Here is an 18,787-nt window from a genome sequence, read left to right on the forward strand (position 1 = left end):
GCTAACGAAGATTTACTACTGCTAATAAGTAAAGGTCCAAAACACTGGTAACCTTGATATCGGAACTAACGAAGATTTACTACTGCTAATAAGTAAAGGTCCAAAACACTGGTAACCTTGATATCGGGGCTAAAGAAGATTTACTACTGCTAATAAGTAAAGGTCCAAAACACTGGTAACCTTGATATCGGGGCTAAAGAAGATTTACTACTGCTAATAAGTAAAGGTCCAAAACACTGGTAACCTTGATATCGGAACTAACGAAGATTTACTACTGCTAATAAGTAAAGGTCCAAAACACCGGCAATCTTGATATCGGGGCTAACGAAGATTTACTACTGCTAATAAGTAAAGGTCCAAAACACTGGTAACCTTGATATCGGAACTAACGAAGATTTACTACTACTAATAAGTAAAGGTCCAAAACACTGGTAACCTTGATATCGGAACTAACGAAGATTTACTACTGCTAATAAGTAAAGGTCCAAAACACTGGTAACCTTGATAAATTGTGAACGGATGTAAAACTACTAATCCTTTAATCAGGAGCATAAATATTGTTGAATTATCCACATAATTGAAAGTATTTTGTGGTTTGAATTGCACAATGGGAATCTTCATTATGAACGATGAGAGTGAATTTACAACTTCTATCCAGAAACTATTATAATTATGAACAAATTCTATTGTATTTATTAAGCTTTGAATGGTAAAAAGTGTAACATAACTTATTTGGAAATAGAAGTGTATATTTTTAAAGCTGAAAGTGTCCGTTTTATTGAAAACTTTCAACTTGAATGTTAGATTTATGATATTGATATATAAATCAAGATATTGTACTTTGTTTTTAATGAAAGTGGATAAATGTGTTTAAGAAAACCTTGATAATTTGTTATAAGAATGTCTATAACTTAGAAGCGCGACTGATATGTATCTGTTTACTGCAGGGTTTGTGATATACAAATATTCTAGTCCGAATAAGTATAAACTTGTTGACTGAAATTTAGCCTTTCACAGTTACATGTACGTCATTAACAATAATACTCTAACCGTTTAACGCAGCTACAATCAGCTACAATCTCTTATGACATACTCGACTTAGTGATAATCCCTAACGCAATGTTAGCAATCTCCTATATCTTTCTCTCTACAAATGAACAGACGGAACACACCTACACATCTCCCACAAGTGTACAACTACACAAAAACTTCAACAGATACCCTTTTACCAAGTCTAGTGATCACAATTTCAAATAAAGACCACTTATACAACTACGAAAACGACATTACCAAAGCTATTTCTGAGGCCACGAAAAGTACTATCTCTACAACACATAGAGCAATGATTCTGAACGTGGGGCGCACACCCCACAGGGGGGGCAATTTGAAAATGGTACAATAAGAAATTTTTTTTATTTGGGTGTGAAATTTTGGTAAATCTCTAAATTTTACATTATATCTTTATACCTTTTCACCACCAAATTTGTTTTTTATATTAAGGGGGCATCAAATTTTTTGAGGTGTCGAGGTGGGGCATGGAGCAAAAAAAGGTTAAGAACCACTGATATAGAGGCAGTAGAATCGAACATTGGACTTTAACTCCAGAATTACATCAAGTTACTCTTAAACGAAGAAGGTTTATGGCAACATGTGACACTTCACTGAAACCCTAAATTAATAGAATATATACTCTTATCAAGAGAAACATAAACATATTAAAAAATGACAACTGGTTACACCCTCACCCCCTGCAAATAAATCAAATCTACTTTCCGATTATTTCACAAATTCTTTCTCAGACGCTGACTCTCCCTCATTTAATCAACCCCTAAAACAAGCAGTTGATACTCACAATCTCAACCCAAACTATTTAATCCGAAATTTCCAACACCAATCACAAATCATTCAATGCTCACTGATAACTCAAATTTATCCAACAGAAAAATCACCATGGACGGAATGAATATCAACATTAAATCCCTCAAAAACTCAGCCCCCGACATGACGGAATACGAAACATTGTGCACTCAACCTTGTTTTTCATCTACTTAATATCATTGGTATTATTAGGATACGTGGAAAACAGCTACAACCACAGTCATACTGGCTACAACCATAGTCATACTGACTACAACCACAGTCATACTTCTTCAAATAACTTTAACCCCGACAACATTAGACCAATTAGTCTAATAAGCTGTTTAGGTAAACAACTAGAACGTATTGTATCCAATAGACCACTCTTCTTCTGTGGAAACAACAATATTCAAAACTCTTCCTGTAAATGTAGACAAACAGACTCACTGAATCAATATACAAATCATTTAACAACAATCAGGCAACCTTAGACATCTATCTTTTGTATCAGTGAAAGACTAGAGGGAAGGCAGCTAGTTATCACACCCACCGTCAGTGGGTCGAAAGGGGATATACACTGAACACCCCAGTTGGGGAAAGCTTCTTTCTCTCCTAAATTAAATCCCTGACATGGAATTTTCGTTGTTGTTGTTTTTGTTGTTTTTTTGACTGAAATTACCTCCTGCTGAAATTCGTTGTATCTGTTGGAAGACATGCTGACAAAAATGCACAAAGGTATTATCAAGTTAAAAATTAGATCTTTTGTAAGAATTCCTCTAATGTGAAACAGCTGCAATTTATATGAGTGACATTATCATAGAAAGTTCTGTGTTTACTGAGAATTAAATTACTAAAATTATTAAGAAATTTGAAATTTTTTATGAGAATTTTTTATTTTAAGAATAGGAAGAGTAGTTAGTGCAAAGATGGTTAAAATCAAATATTTGTTTTGTTGTAACTTCAAGTCTTAAATTTTAATGTTACCTGCTGTGGCATAACTGATGATAACGAATGAATTAACACCAGTTCTCTCTTTGGTAAACATTTATTTAAACATTCTTTAATGTATGTAAGACTGTTAGTACACGGGCCTGGCATGGCCAGGTGGTTAGGGATCTCGACTCGCAACCCCGTCCCACCAACGATACCCTTTCTCAGCCGTGGGGGCATTATAATTTGACGCCAATTCAACTATTCGTTGGTAAAAGAGTAGCCCAAGAGTTGGCGGCGGGTGGTGCCTTCACTGCTAAATTAGGGACGGCTATCGCAAATAGCTCTCGCATAGCTTTGCTCGATATTTAAAAGAAACTAAACTGTTGGAACTGGTACATCATTACTCGTACAGGTTTTCTTGGATAAACCTGTATTTGCATGGTTCCTGACGTAGTTTTCAAGTACAAAGCAATTTAGATGTGACACTCTAAGAATAAACATTAAAGTCTGATTAAACTGTAATGTGTTTATGTATCATACTTTTTATATCGCTTTTAAAGTTTTTATACATCTCGTTGCCCGAACGTTTTAAACTTAATCCCTGGTTCTTTACATAAAACTGAAAACAAAGCTCATGACTGCTTTACCGGCATGAGTGATGACATAAATAAATAAATAATCTAAATGATCAATATTTTTTTTCTTACTCGTGACATGTTCATTGCTATTAATAGTGAACTTATTTAAGTATATTTTGTGTTTATTTATTACCTTTTTAACTTTATTTGTCTGTTTTCTAAATAAGACTGCTTCAAATTTCTCATATTTACTGTATTTAAGTAAATCTTTACTGAGTGATGTACTGATTACTTGTTTGATGCTTTTCCAATTCATTTTTATGGCTTTAACGATGTTTGGACTTTAACTTGTTTGTAGTCGTAAATCTTCGTTAATCTCAATATCAAGGTTTTGAACATTTACTTATCAGTAGTAATATATCTTCGGTAGTTCTGATATCAAGGTTACCAGTGTTTTGGACCTTTACTTATTAGCAGTAGTAAATCTTCGTTAGCTCAGACTACTAATCCTTTAATCAGTAGCAAGAATATTGTTTACAGAACTGATGTAAAACTACTAATCCTTTAATCAGTAGCAAGAATATTGTTTCCCACAGAACTGATGTAAAACTACTAATCCTTTAATCAGTAGCAAGAATATTGTTTCCCACAGAACTGATGTAAAAGAGAAAGGGAAACAATGTTAATCATAAAATGTTTTGATATTCAATATTGAAGCATTCGCTTTTCTTCATTTACTGTTTCAAAACTGTAATTGTAGTATAAGATCAAGCGGTACTACTTAGTGAAATTTTGTTTTTAAAAACCAACAAAACATTCGTATGATATCTATAGTGTTTTGAATCCGTTTTACTTCACCATATAGTAACTTAGATTAATTTAGGTATGTGAATAATGTTATGTTATGGTGAAAAAGAAAAGAAATCTTTAACATATATGTACAATCACTGTTAGGCCTATTAAGTTTCGTGTTACTAACAGTACTGTTAATAACATTATAATATAAATAAAACAAAAAATATTATATAATAATACTCTCACTAAGATTTTTAAAATATTACAGTTATTGTCAGGAAGGCTATTCAAGGATGCTGCTGTTAGGAAGATTTTGTTAAAACATCAAAATTATTGTCAATAACGTTCGATAAAAATACTGTTATTAAACACTTGCTAAGATATAAAATTACTGTCAATAAAGATGTACAAGAACTCTGTTTTTAAGATTTCAATGTTAGTTTTAGTGCAAATCCACATTGAGCTATCTGTTGTGTTCACCACAGGGAATCGAACCCCCGATTTCTACTGTTATTAAGAATTTATTAAAATAATACAATTATTGTCAGTAAGGCTACCTACTTATATCAAAACTAAAAATCAACCTGGTAATGAGTATAGCTAATAAAATATATTGTTTTTACAGTTCTACTTATAAAACTAGGAACTTGTTGTTTCATCAGTTGGGTACTTTAACTGTTAACGACATTTTCGGCCGTAATCCCAGTAATATCTTATAAAGTTCGATCAGTTCATGAGATTTAGGTTAGTTCTAAATATATATATGTTATGCTAACAATACAAAACAGTACAAATGATAGACAAAATTGAGAGAGTAATAAAATTAGATATATTAAACATTCTAATCAGGACTGTTAGTGAAAGTAACAATAAAGAAATATAATAGTACATCTTACTTACAGAACACGCAAACACTAGCATTTGGCTTCAAGTACTGTCCCGATTTAATGTTCCTTGAACAACATAACATCACCATACACAATTCCACCCTAGAAACGTTTTGTGACCAATGAAAGTTCACTAAACAATTCCGACAGTATAACTTTAGGGGAACATGACTTTTGAGATAAATTACTACAAAATATGTTATTCTTTAGGTGTGGAGTCAAGTAGTAGAACATTACCAAGGGTACAGCTAAAAAACCAATGTTTTTAAAAATGTGGAAATAATAAATAAAATGGATAGACGAATCATACAATAAATAGCTAGAATATTTGTTTTGTCATGATTAGATAGCAGGAAATAACAAGTCAAGTTGAATTTTCTGTAATGTAAACATGATAAGCCTCGTGAAAGTTCAGTAATGATAATACTACTTAGAAAGGAAAATTACAACAATCGTAAATAGAGCAAAGAAAGTAATTAGCAAAAACTAATGTAACTTAACTAATGACGTAACGTCATACTGTATATGGAATTGTAATATAACTGACATTAATTAACCATATCTAAATAGAACTTAAACCAATGGGAAGTAAAACTAATACACTAAAGCGACCCACTATCATTCTAAACAATGTCGTGATGTTCTGTATAACGTATAATCCCTTAATCAGTAGGTGAAATACTGTTGAATTTCCCTGATGTAAAACTACTAATCCTTTAATCAGTAGCAAGAATATTGTTTCCCACAGAACTGGTGTAAAACTACTAATCCTTTAATTAGTAGCAAGAATATTGTTTCCCCCTTCATCATGTCAATATTTTATCACTAATATAGCAATGTTTTACCTTCATCATGTTTATATTTTTAACACTAATACAGCCAATGTTTTACCTTTATCATGTCAATATCTTAACACTAATACAGCCAATGTTTTACCTTCATCCCGCCCAATATTTTAACACTAATACAGCCAACGTTTTACTTTCATCACTTTCAATATTTTAACATTAATACAGTCAATGTTTTACCTTCATCATGTCAATATTTTATCACTAATACAGCCAACGTTTTACCTTTATCATGTCAATATTTTATCACTAATATAGCCAATGTTTTACCTTCATCACGTCCAATATTTTAACATTAATTATTTAATAGAAACAGTTTGACCACACATACCAGGAGAGATGTAGAAGGATAAGTGATGAACATTAAGGGCTCAGGAGTGTAGAGGAGGAGTTCACACAGATCAGGAGAGGTGCAAAGGGATGAGCGCGAACATTAAGGCCTCAGGAGAGGAGGGAAGGAATCCACACAGACCAGGAGAGATGTAGAGGGATGAGCGAGGAAAATTAAGGCCTCAGGAGTGGAGGGGAGAAGTCCACACAGACCAGGAGAGACAAAGGGGTAATATGAAACGGCAGTGATACAAAAAGACTCAATCCTTGGTGTAACAATGTGGTAATTATCTACCAGAAACGCTGAAAACCCCAATCTTACCTTTCAGCGCAGGTACACATTTCCATGCTTTGATAGGTCCTTTACCGCTGAACTGTCCAAGCACCAGTTCCATGTAATATAGCGGTCGACCAATCACAAACAGCAACAGGAGATAAGGGATGAGGAAGGCCCCTAGATGTTCATTAAAAGTACCGGCTAAATATTGTTTATTTCCTTATATAAAAAATACAAAGTATATATCCTAAATTAGTCTTGTTTGGAAAACTAATTTTACGTTCAAGTACATCACGAATATTGGAAATAATAATTTACTTTTTAAAAATTCTTCAGTTCAGGTTTTCAGAAGTATGATCTAAGAAACAATATTTTTACCTCCACCATTGTTGTAAGCGATGCTCGGAAAACGCCAAACATTACCGAGTCCAACTGACATGGATATACATGACATTAGAAACTCCAGGCTTCGGCCCCATTGACCACGTTGCTCAGATTGATCTTTGACCTTATCTGGTACTGCAATTGTCTGGAATCAAAACACTTTTTTCTTAATAATTCCCAATCTTCTGGGCAGTGCCTAACGAATCATGTTATCTGTGACAAACATAATTTTTATTACTTAACAAATAAATTTTTGATAGCATGGAAGGCTTCCGCCCGGAACTATGACGTTACAATGACATTCATACTCATCATATCAAAATTCCTGCATAGTGTATTTATTACGTTAACTTTCTTTTACAATAAATTCTTTATCCATAACAACGAACAGCAATTATCAAGTAAGAACAACATAATTTGTCATTTAATTCTAAGTTTCATCTATAGTCCCGTTTTGTATTTCCAGAACCATATATTTTGGACTTAGTTTGAATTTTCTCACGTGGTTAAGTGTGATACAAAAACTTTAATTGGGTATGAACTTCATCGGTGTGATCATGATATCCCTTGAGATTATCCTTTGGTATTTCACTGTTAGTCCCTCTGGGACATTTAAGTTGTTTTATATTTATATTTATGAGAATCTATATAAATATAATAGTCCTATCTGTTGTCTGTCCATCTAACTACTTCTCAGGGTGTGGATGGATCTTCACGAAAGTTGGTATGAAGGTTCATGAGGAGTTTCATACACATTTTCAGTTTTGTATTTTGCCTTTTTTACCACTACTTCGCCCCCTGTAAATGGATCTTCACCAAATTTGGTATGGAGATTTAATGGGTCCAAGGGGAGATACATAAAAAATTTTATGAGCGTTTTTTTATAATTACATATAAGGGAAGCAACTTTTCATGTTCTAAGATAACCTTTCATTAATCATGAATTTACATAACTTCTGCCCAAGGGATGGGTACTCCAGCTAGTTTTAAATTTTGATTATTTTTTCAGGTAAGGAAAAAAAGGGATACAATACATGATTTGAGGCAAAAAATTCCATTTTCAAAATACCAGATAAGCAGTTTGAAAGTATGAAAGTACCAGTTACTGTGGTAAACAGACTATGCTATTTAAAGGTACATAATAGTGTATGAGCGTGCGTCGTGTAGATAACCTTTTGGTTAATACAGCACAACGAAAACTATGTCTTTGTAGAAAACGGATATATTTCTTTATACACAAGCTCCACACAAGATGATTCACTTTCTGTAGATTTATATCTATTGGTTTTACCTTATTAATAGATTTCGGATAATTGATGTTAGAGCTTTCACCTTTTGTGTTTTTACCTGAAACTTCACAATAAGTCCTTCGGTGAGTAATAAGTTTACAGACTTACAACGGTAAAATCCAGAGTTCGATTACCCGCTGTGGACAAATGCAGATAGCCCAAGGTGTAGCTTTTCGTTTAAAAAAACAATATAAAAGAAAACTTAAAGGAACTTCACAATAGAGTTACCAAAAGGAACATGAAAAGTCGTTAATCAAATAACTGATTCGATGTTTTTGTTTAGGTTGAACTCATTAACGAGTTTTGTCATCATGGTTGAACTCATTAACGAGTTTTGACATCACGGTTGAACTCATTAACGAGTTTTGTCATCACGGTTGAACTCATTAACGAGTTTTGATATTGAACTTTGACTTTGCCAGATAAGTCTGGAATCCTATTTTAATTTACCTCTACTTTCAAATCCGTAATGAACACATTAAGAAGAATGTGGCGAAATCAAACAGGCAAAACATCTACATTCTAATATGATTTTGATAACCGATATTAACCCTAGCTTCAGAAGGTGTTTCTGTCCATCTTAAAGCATAGGTTTGTTAAAAAAACAATCATATTTTGAGGATATAATCATTCTTGTCTTACGTGAGTTTTAAAACGAAAACGTCGATAGGGTATGTATACTGAAATTTTGATATGGGGGACCTGATATGTAAACCATTGTGTCTACTCTGTTCTTTTTTTTTTTTTTGTATCCCAATCAATTCTTGCACTACTAGGACAAAATTAAGGTCACTGCGATAAATGTTATCATTATAGTTCAGGGCTTTACGAAAAAGACATCTATCAAGTGCTTAAACTATTCTTAAGTGATTGCAGTGACTAAGCGATTCTGAAAGTCTGCCTTGAAATTCACGTCGTAATATCGATACTAGATTGATGGCATTTAATCTGCCTTTCTTATTCATCACGTCTATTCGAAAAACAAACAAACGTATATACTGAAATCAATACACGAAAATAATGAAATGATATAATTGTAACCAAGCATGTGATTACTAACTGAAGTGAAACTTGTACATACAGATATTGTACAAAAGGTAAACAAACTTGACGTTTTTTTTTTTGGTTAGGTCTTGTTCTGATCACCGAACACCAGAATTCATCGTACGATATTTGTTCAACTCTGAGAAAGATGAACAGCGCAACGCTAATTATTCTGACATTTTTGTTAGCCGCTGCAAGTTAGCTATTACAGCCGCTCGACTTCTGTTTTACGCATGTTATTAATTCATCTGGAAACGTTTCATACAGCCAATGTTTTACCTTCATCATGTCAATATTTTAACACTAATACAGCCAATGTTTTACCTTCATCATGTCAATATTTTAACACTAATACAGCCAATGTTTTACCTTCATCATGTCAATATTTTAACACTAATACAGCCAATGTTTTACCTTCATCATGTCAATATTTTATCACTAATACAGCCAACGTTTTACTTTCATCACTTTCAATATTTTAACATTAATACAGTCAATGTTTTAGTACACTCCTCCACCCCTCACCTGATGCCTTAATTTTCCTCGCTCATTCCTCTACATCTCTCCTGGTCTGTGTGGATTCCTTCCCTCCTCTCCTGTGGCCTTAATGTTCGCGCTCATCCCTTTGCACCTCTCCTGATCTGTGTGAACTCCTCCCCTCCACTCCTGAGCCCTTAATGTTCTTCACTTATCCTTCTACATCTTTCCTGGTATGTGTGTACACTCCTCCCCCCTCACCTGATGCCTTAATTTTCCTCGCTCATTCCTCTACATCTCTTCTGGCCTGTGTTGACTCCTCTCCTAATGCTTTAATGTTCCCTTCAAACCCTCTACATCTCTTTTTATCTGTGTGGACTCCTACTCTCTTCTTCTGAGGCCTTCATACACATGTTTGCCATACTGCCTGTAAAAGACTATAATGTTTTTTTGAGTTAATTAACACTTAAATGACATTTCGTACCCAGTCCCTGGCCAGAACGGTAAATATTTAGTATGTCGGCCCCACTTGATTAGCGGTTTTTGTTACATTAGGCTCAGCTCCAACTCCCGTAAAACAATCATTCTGTATTCTTTTTTGGAGTTAGGAGTAGACCTAAAGCTCGTGCTTCATCTTATCTACAATAACAAGCATATTTAGAAGGTAAATAAATCATCAATCCTTCTGTCAATCTGAGATATTCTTTATATACACAGTAATAAACAAAACTTGTGTTGCATAAAACACAAGTTCAGTGCGGAGGCATGCGTCTTTCACCCTAAGCTAACAAGCTAGTTATGTGTGGGTTTCAATTAAAAGTATGCTTATTTAAATACAGTGTTGTGTTGTGAAATTAATTTGTATTATGTTTGTATTATTCTTCTATAACTAATATAGAATACGTACTTAGTTTGGTATATTCGCATAATATTTTTCAAACTTTCATGCAGTTTCTTGTGTAATTAATCGCGTCTCAGTGTGTTAATCCTTTTACACAAGTAAAAACTACATACTTTCTCAAAAACTCAGCCAGTTTTGGTAACACAACAACGAGTTGTCAATAAAGAACTTTATATGGCCACCTGTTTTCATCTTCTGCTTGACGGTCCTGTACCTGCATTTTGCGAAACCTTTTCTGTAGCACATTAGTAAACCTGACTACCACAGGTGTACAATTGAACACGAAGATTGTGCATCAACCTATACGAATGTGTTTTGTTTTTTAGCCCACGATGATTGTGTTATTTTAAACATGAACCTGTGTTGTAGCCATTCAAACACCAGACTCGTGTTAAACAGAGCCGACCCAATGCAACATTGTGGCCTGTGCAAACTTTGTATTCGGTGCCACTTTCCCTGTAAAATTAACAAGAACTGTTAATTGCAATGTCGATTTTCGCGCCCGTCGGGGTGGCCCCTCTTGGAAATTTTGGGTTATTAATTGCGGCTCACAGAAGAGGTCAGTGTTTTATGAAGAAATTTCACCTCATAGCTCAGTCATTTCTTGTCCGATTTGAGATCAAAAGGCAGTTTTGGACTCAGGGGGTCAGGCCCTTTCGATTGGTGTATCTGGTCATTCTCAAGGTCTCATAAATTAATTTACTCTAATCCTGAATTAAAGAATTTCAAGTGCCGCGACTACTGAGGATTCCTTCTTGTTTAAATTCAATAATGGAAGAATAGGGGCTACATTAAAACAAAGTTGTGTCGTAAATTTATACAACTCCTGAACTTAAAAAAAAAATTCTCTCACGAAAAAAGGTTATACCTCTGTTTCGTTACACACATCTCCTGCCCACGAAGAGTCACAAGTCGCCCAGGGAAGTTGGCTTGACATAGAGGCGATTAGGTAAAATATTGACATGGCCATTAAATAATTGTAGAATATTGTAAGGTAGCTTGTGGAAATTACCTGAGCATATCCAAGTCCTAGAAGAAAAAAAACACTGTTAAAACAAGAACCTTATGTTACTCATAATAAAGTAAAGCAGTAATTTAAAACAACGGCGTGAAAAGTTTCAAAGTAAGATAAATAAATATACAGTAGGCTACAATGAAAATGTACATATGAATAAAAGTTAAAACAATAATTACAATAGCACAAATAAGCTCTTAAGTATCCAAAAGCAAGCAAACTAATAGTTATTTTGTGAAAATAGTTAATTATTTCAAGAAGGTATTTGTTTTCTTTTAACAGCAAAACTATATGATCGTCAATCTGCACGGTGCCCACCAATGGTATTAAAATCCAATTTTGTAGTCATATAAGAAACCAAGTTTACCGGTGAGCCACCAGGGGAATATTTCGAGAAAAAAGTTAACAAAGAATAGTAAGCAAAAGTTATTAAACAGAAACTTAACACATGTTATACAATTTGAAAAAATATACAATTCAAAGCTTCTTTAACTTATTGTGTACACAATACTATAAAAACCATACATAAAATATATAGAAGAATAAAAATCAAGGCAATTACAATCCGTTCAGAAAAATTTAAAGTTGAAATGAACAGTACAAGATATTCTACTATAAAAACCATACATAAAATATATAGAAGAATAAAAATCAAGACAATTACAATCCGTTCAGAAAAATGTAAAGTTGAAATGAACAGTACAAGATATTCTAACTGTGCAGAGTTCGTGTTAATTTGTTATTAACATATGACACGTGAAAAATCTAGAGATATTTACACTTAATACAAATCGAACTCAAGATTTTTAACTGTTCAAAGTTTGCGTTAATTGTTGTTATTAACACATAAGTATCAACATAATGTATTATCTCGAACAATGGAACAGTTTGTGTAATAATATATTAACATAATGTATTATCTCAAACAATGGAACAGTTTGTGTAATAATATATCAACATAATGTATTATTTCGAACAATGGAACAGTTTGTGTAATAATGTATCAATATAATGTATTATCTCGAACAATGGAACAGTTTGTGTAATAATATATTAACATAATGCATTATCTCGAACAATGGAACAGTTTGTGTAATAATGTATCAACATAATGTATTATCTCGAACAATGGAACAGAGCTCATCAGGCCGGTAGGGTTGACAGTATACAAATTCTCGCTGTTTATATCAGTTATTTATGAGACATCAAATATATTGACGTAACAAACGATCACGATTAGATACATGATTAGATATTACAAAGCAAAAGGTTCAAAACAACAGTAATTTGACCGAGAAGAAACAAAGTATTTTCAATGTGGTTATATTATTATTAAGAAAGAGTCTTACTTGAAGTACAACTCGGTCAATGAAATCCTCTTCTCCGTGTTATTAGAATCACAAGGATCACTTCGGTTCAGTAACTGCAACAAAACATAAATACATTACCTTAAACATCGTATACTATGAAGAAAACGACCATTATTACACAAACTGTTCCATTGTTCGAGATAATACATTATGTTGATATATTATTACACAAACAAGATCACTCAAGATAATGAAAAATGAAACAGTATTTATATTATTTATTTATCCTGCTTCCTATATTTTTTGTGGTAATTTCGACTATTTGTAAAATTCTGCGAATAAGTTAGAATAAGAAGCCTAGCATTCATGTTGTGTGCATAGCAAGTTTGATATAGGCAGGAAATTTTCTTTACCCTAGTGTTCCATACTGTTTTTCCACATTCCATGTTGTGATCAGAAATGCTAATCTTGATCAAAGTTTTCATGACTTTGGTATTCATAACGAGAACAACCACCAAATGCCTGTTACGTGTATACTAGAATCAGTGTTTTAATTAAATATGCTAATAAATGAATTTTGTTTATACTTATGTCTCTTACTCAGGAACTACGTTCTACATCTGTCCAGTGGATTACAAGAGGTCACCATGCTCAACTGGAAAATGTGTTTGTGTTTAATAGGAGCATGGACAATAGTCTACTTATGTGTCATTAAAGGAGTCCAGTCATTGGGAAAGGTTAATTCCAACGCTCAAAAGAAGTTAACTAACTGAAAAATGTTAATTATTATAACTGAGATAATTATAACTTATTTTCATTGTATGAGAGTTACATTTATGTGTATATTTGTAAACAAAAGTCGAAAATTTACGTCCATTGTTCCAAGGCTGATTTCGAGAACTCTTTAACCTGAAGAATAATGATAGTACCATTAGCAACAACAAAAGAAAACTGAATAGTGGTTAAGTACATAACATGTAGTATAAAAGTCTGTTGTATCAGAAATAGATAGCCAAACATAGACTTGGAGAAGCACATAACATGTAGGACAAAAGTTGGAGGATAGTGTCTGTTGTATCAAGAAAAGATAACCAAACGTAGACTTGGAGAAGCACATAACATGTAGTACAAAAGTTGGAGGATGGTGTCTGTTGTATCAAGAAACGATAGTCGAATGTAAACTCGGAGAAGTGCTTAACATGTAGTACAAAAGTTGGAGTATAGTGTCTTTTGTATCAGAAATAGATAGCCAACCGTAGACTTGGAGAAGCACATAACATGTAGTACAAAAGTTGGGGGATAGTGTCTGTTGTATCAAGAAAAGATAGCCAAACGTAGACTTGGAGAAGTACATAACATGTAGTACAAAAGTTGGGGGATAGTGTCTGTTGTATCAAGAAAAGATAGCCAAACGTAGACTTGGAGACGTGCTTAACATGTAGTACAAAAGTTGGAGGATAGTGGCTGTTGTATCAAAAAAAGATAGTCGAATGTAAACTTGAAGAAGCACATAACATGTAGTACAAAAGTTGGAGGATGGTGTCTGTTGTATCAAGAAAAGATAGTCGAATGTAAACACGGAGAAGTGCTTAACATGTAGTACAAAAGTTGGAGGATAGTGTCTGTTGTATCAAGAAAAGATAGCCAAACGTAGACTTGGAGAAGTGCTTAACATGTAGTACAAAAGTTGGAGGATAGTGTCTGTTGTATCAAAAAAAGATAGTCGAATGTAAACTTGAAGAAGCACATAACATGTAGTACAAAAGTTGGAGGATGGTGTCTGTTGTATCAAGAAAAGATAGTCGAATGTAAACTTGAAGAAGTACATAACCTTTATTACAGCTGACTATAGTGGTAACATTCGTTCATTACATATCCTACAGTAAGAAAGTTGATTTTAAAGGTAGGGATCTAGTTAATAGAAGTAGCTGAACTAATTTTAATTATCACAGTTAGCATTGTGCATTAATAATATGTTATTATATGTTAACCTTTCTCAATACGATAAAGTTCGTTCAGTTATGTAATTAATCTTGTCCTAACACTAACCTTCTTTGTCGACAGCTTTTTCTATTGGTATGCACAACTCGTGAGCCAGAGTCCCTAGCACGGCGAATACCACAGAACCTGCTAGTATGCTGGTGAAAGTATCCAAAATGCTAATGATGATAGCGTCTCTGCAATTAAATAGTTGAAGTCAACGAAACTCTGGGTAAAACACAATAGACTGTTTTCTTTTTATTGACATCTAATGTACTAAGTGTGTTAAGTTTGATTTGTTTTCCTACATGTGCAGAGTTATATAGTTTTATCAGATTATCGAACTTCTATCAATATTGATCAAAATATATCGATTTAGCCCATGTTTACTATTTCTTGTGTGTATGTGTAAGCCGTATTCTAAGAGGCTGCTGTAGTAGATTATTTATAACCAAATGTTTATTTAAGACGTTTTTATTTCTGGCAGTTTACGACTGTTTAACAATTAAAAAAGAAACTAAAACAGATATTATAAACGAATTTGTTATACAAAAAATGATAATTTTCTACTGCATATTTTAATTCTTGTGAGTAACGTCAAGCAAAGGTTTATTGACATGAGATATAAAAAATATTTAACCTATTTACGTTGTTTCTGAAATCATTGTAACTGGAATACATGACTAAGTTTCCGTAACCAACCGCTAAAGAGAAGAAAGACTGCTCGCACGCCCGGTACCACACCTGGAAAATAGGACAAATTTTGATTGTTGTGCTTTGCAAGTTCTATTCATGTCACGATACCTGTCACTAAACGGTTAAATTCAAAAATTTACAAAAATAAAAAATTTTAATTTCTGATTTGATTTTACTATGCCCTAAAAATTTGTTGACTAAATAAATTTCATTCGATACAAATGATCTAGTAAACATAAGGTTCGACTTTTGTTGTTCGACATTATTTATATTTAATATCTGAACAATTCATATAAAGTTTTAAGAACCGAGTACAACAGGTTAACCATCAAAGATATAAAAGCTCTTAGGGGTTGAAGACTGACATTGTAACAAGCGTAATAAGGATTCAAAATAAAGCTAATGTTTGTAAGCACTTTATTCCGAAATGGCCCATTATGGATTTTCAGATACTGAAATGATAGTAAATGACACCTTCGTCTTAGTAGCAATGCGTTTTGAATTTAGGTTTTAAAGTAAGATCGATCTTATTATTGTATAAGAATTCATCATATCGGGTGGGTGAAAGTCTTAGTTGAAACATCATAAGAAGAAGGAAAATATTTAAAAACTTCACTCTTAACTGACCTCATACCAAAGCAATAGCAGCAGCAACTCAGATTATTGTAGAAATTAAAATGTTACACAACTGTTTATACTCTTCTTAACCCCGAGAGATATTATATAACTTTCACCGTTGTTTCTTAATATGGATGCAGAATTACGATAATAGAGTATTCATAATATTAAAGCTTTGAACAATAAAATTAAAATCTCCCAACTGTCATGATATAAAAGACTGTTTAGTTTAGGTATTATTAATTAATTATTTTGTGAGTTAATATTTCAGGCAATTGTTGAAAGTTGTGTTTATAATTCATTGATGTTGAGACTATCGAATGTCGCGTGCAATACATTGACGTCGAGAATTATAGCGATTTCTAGAAGGCGGGCAGATGATTAAGTAATAAACATATAAATAGTGTGAGACGAGCGGAAACAGCAGACAGACAATAGCAGAAGAGAGTCGCGGCCAAGGAAAAGTTCGGCGTGAAGTTAACTGCAGTAGAAGTGATAGGCCTAACGACTAACATAGGCCTAATGTTTAATATGTTAGGAGTAAGACTAACAGTAGAAAAAGATATAACAAGAAGAATATATTCCGTCAAAGCGTAGTTATAAAGTAATTGAATCAGCCTGAGTGTACTTTGACAAAGGAACAGAGGATATTTTGAAGAAAGAAGACCAAACGATTACTGGAAGAGAAGTATACGATTGCGGTAACTCGCACCCCAATTATAAGTGAATTATACACATAATATTAAGTGTGATAGACATGGAAAAAGGTAGTTCGACTTGTCAACTGAAATTCTAAAGTAATTGAATAGGCCTAATTGGACTTTTGACAACAAGAAGAGAACCACAAAGTGTTTATAATATACCTATGATCTCTATAGTGTAAAGAATTTGTTGTACATACGAATATATATATTATTTTGAAAACAAATGGAATGCATGTTGTTCATTTATCGTTGAATTTATCGCCAACAAGTCACAGACGCTTACTGTAAAAGAAGCTTAACAACAACAACACAGTATATAATTATACTGTTAAAAAGCCTAAGTAAAAGCGTTTAATTGACAATTGGCGAACATAACATCTGACACCAACTCACTAATATTAAAGCTTTGAACAGTAAAATTAACATTTCCCAACTCAGTTATATTAAAGCTTTGAGCGGTAAAATTAACTTTTTCAACCCACTAATATTAAAGTTTTGAACAGTAAAAATTAACATTCTTCAACTCACTAATATTAAACTTTGAACGGTAAAATTAATATTTCCCAACTCATTAATATTTACCAAATCACTAATATTAAAGCTTTGAACGGTAAAATTAATATTTCTCAAATCACTAATATTAAAACTTTGAATGGTAAAATTAACATTTCCCAACTCACTAATATTAAAGATTTGAACAGAAAATCAACATTTCTCAACTCAGTTATATTAAAGCTTTGAACAATAAAATTAACATTTCTCAACTCACTATTATTAAGGTTTTGAACAGTAAAATTAATATTTCTGAATTCAGTTATATCAATTCTTTGTAACATTTCTCACCTCGATTTTCAGAAGCTTCTCCCAGTCTGGCGTGAAGAAGTACTTAATGCCTTGTGAAGCACCATCGAAAGTCAGGGCCACCACCATCAAAGCAATTAAAACGGTGTAGGGGAAAATAGCCGTGAAATACGTAACCTAAATGCAAATTATGGCACAGAAAAATATATAAGTACGTTTAGAAATACGTAAAATACAACAGAAAGGTTAAGGTTATTATATATCGTACAGAATAAACACACACGTATAGAAAACGGTTTTGAAATACGTAACTTATATATAAGTTGTGGCACAGGAAAATATGTACGTACATTGTGAATTTCGTAACCTATACGTCGGTTATGATACAGAAAAAATATATACGTATGGAAAGATGGTTGTGAAATACATAATGTGCAACAGAAATTTTGAGGTTAGGATATACCATACAGAATGAAAATATACAGAGCAGACGGTGGTTGTGAATATGTAATATAGAACATATACAATAGAATATATACAGCAAAGGTAGGTGTGATAATGCAGGAAGGTTGATGTGTAAGGGTGTAAAGACTTAATTGTCAACGTAGAATTAACAGTACATGTATCTGAGACCTGGATGTCAAAAATGAAGATAGGGTACCTAGAATTTGGGTATCACTGAAAAAAATGTGAGTGGATGAATTTATAATTTGGGTATTACTGTGAATATAAAAGTAGCTATATCTAGAATTTAGGTATTATTGTGAATAATGAACGTGGGTGTGTTTATAATTTGAGTTCAGACTCATTTATATGGAAGGGCACAGTAGCTTGTCCTTCGAGAATTGTCCTTAGCCCCACCAAGAAAAAATACAACTAAGTACATTGAGAACTGCTTATAGGTTTACAAGATAAAATTAGAAAATAAGTTTTGTTAATAATGTTGTTTTTGTTACTTTTTTTTTCAGTTGAATTACAAGAGCAAATTTTTTATACTTACATCAAAATACGTATGAATATTGTATTCTCAAAATTGGGCCAATAGAGCCTCTTATCAAGATGG

At 33.0% G+C, this 18,787-nt stretch overlaps 1 protein-coding gene across 2 annotated transcripts in view; it reads right to left on the reverse strand.

Annotated features, from left to right (window-relative positions):
* The window catches only part of LOC106467440 (sodium-dependent nutrient amino acid transporter 1-like), a 26,665-nt gene extending 8,667 nt beyond the window's left edge, over positions 1 to 17,998 (reverse strand). Inside the window, exons 1-3 of one of the 2 annotated variants that reach the window (XM_022395629.1) lie at positions 17,767 to 17,998; positions 15,546 to 15,649; positions 14,975 to 15,102 (exon numbers count right to left, since the gene is read on the reverse strand). In XM_022395629.1, coding sequence (XP_022251337.1) covers positions 14,975 to 15,102; positions 15,546 to 15,649; positions 17,767 to 17,853 — 319 coding nt within the window. In that variant the 5' untranslated portion in view covers positions 17,854 to 17,998. The remainder of the gene's footprint in view (positions 1 to 14,974; positions 15,103 to 15,545; positions 15,650 to 17,766) is intronic. The other variant, XM_022395631.1, reaches the window with a different exon arrangement.
* Positions 17,999 to 18,787: the final 789 nt, after the last annotated feature.

The sequence above is a fragment of the Limulus polyphemus genome, unplaced genomic scaffold (genome assembly GCF_000517525.1).
Source record: "Limulus polyphemus unplaced genomic scaffold, Limulus_polyphemus-2.1.2 Scaffold2617, whole genome shotgun sequence".
Lineage (NCBI taxonomy): Eukaryota > Metazoa > Arthropoda > Merostomata > Xiphosura > Limulidae > Limulus > Limulus polyphemus.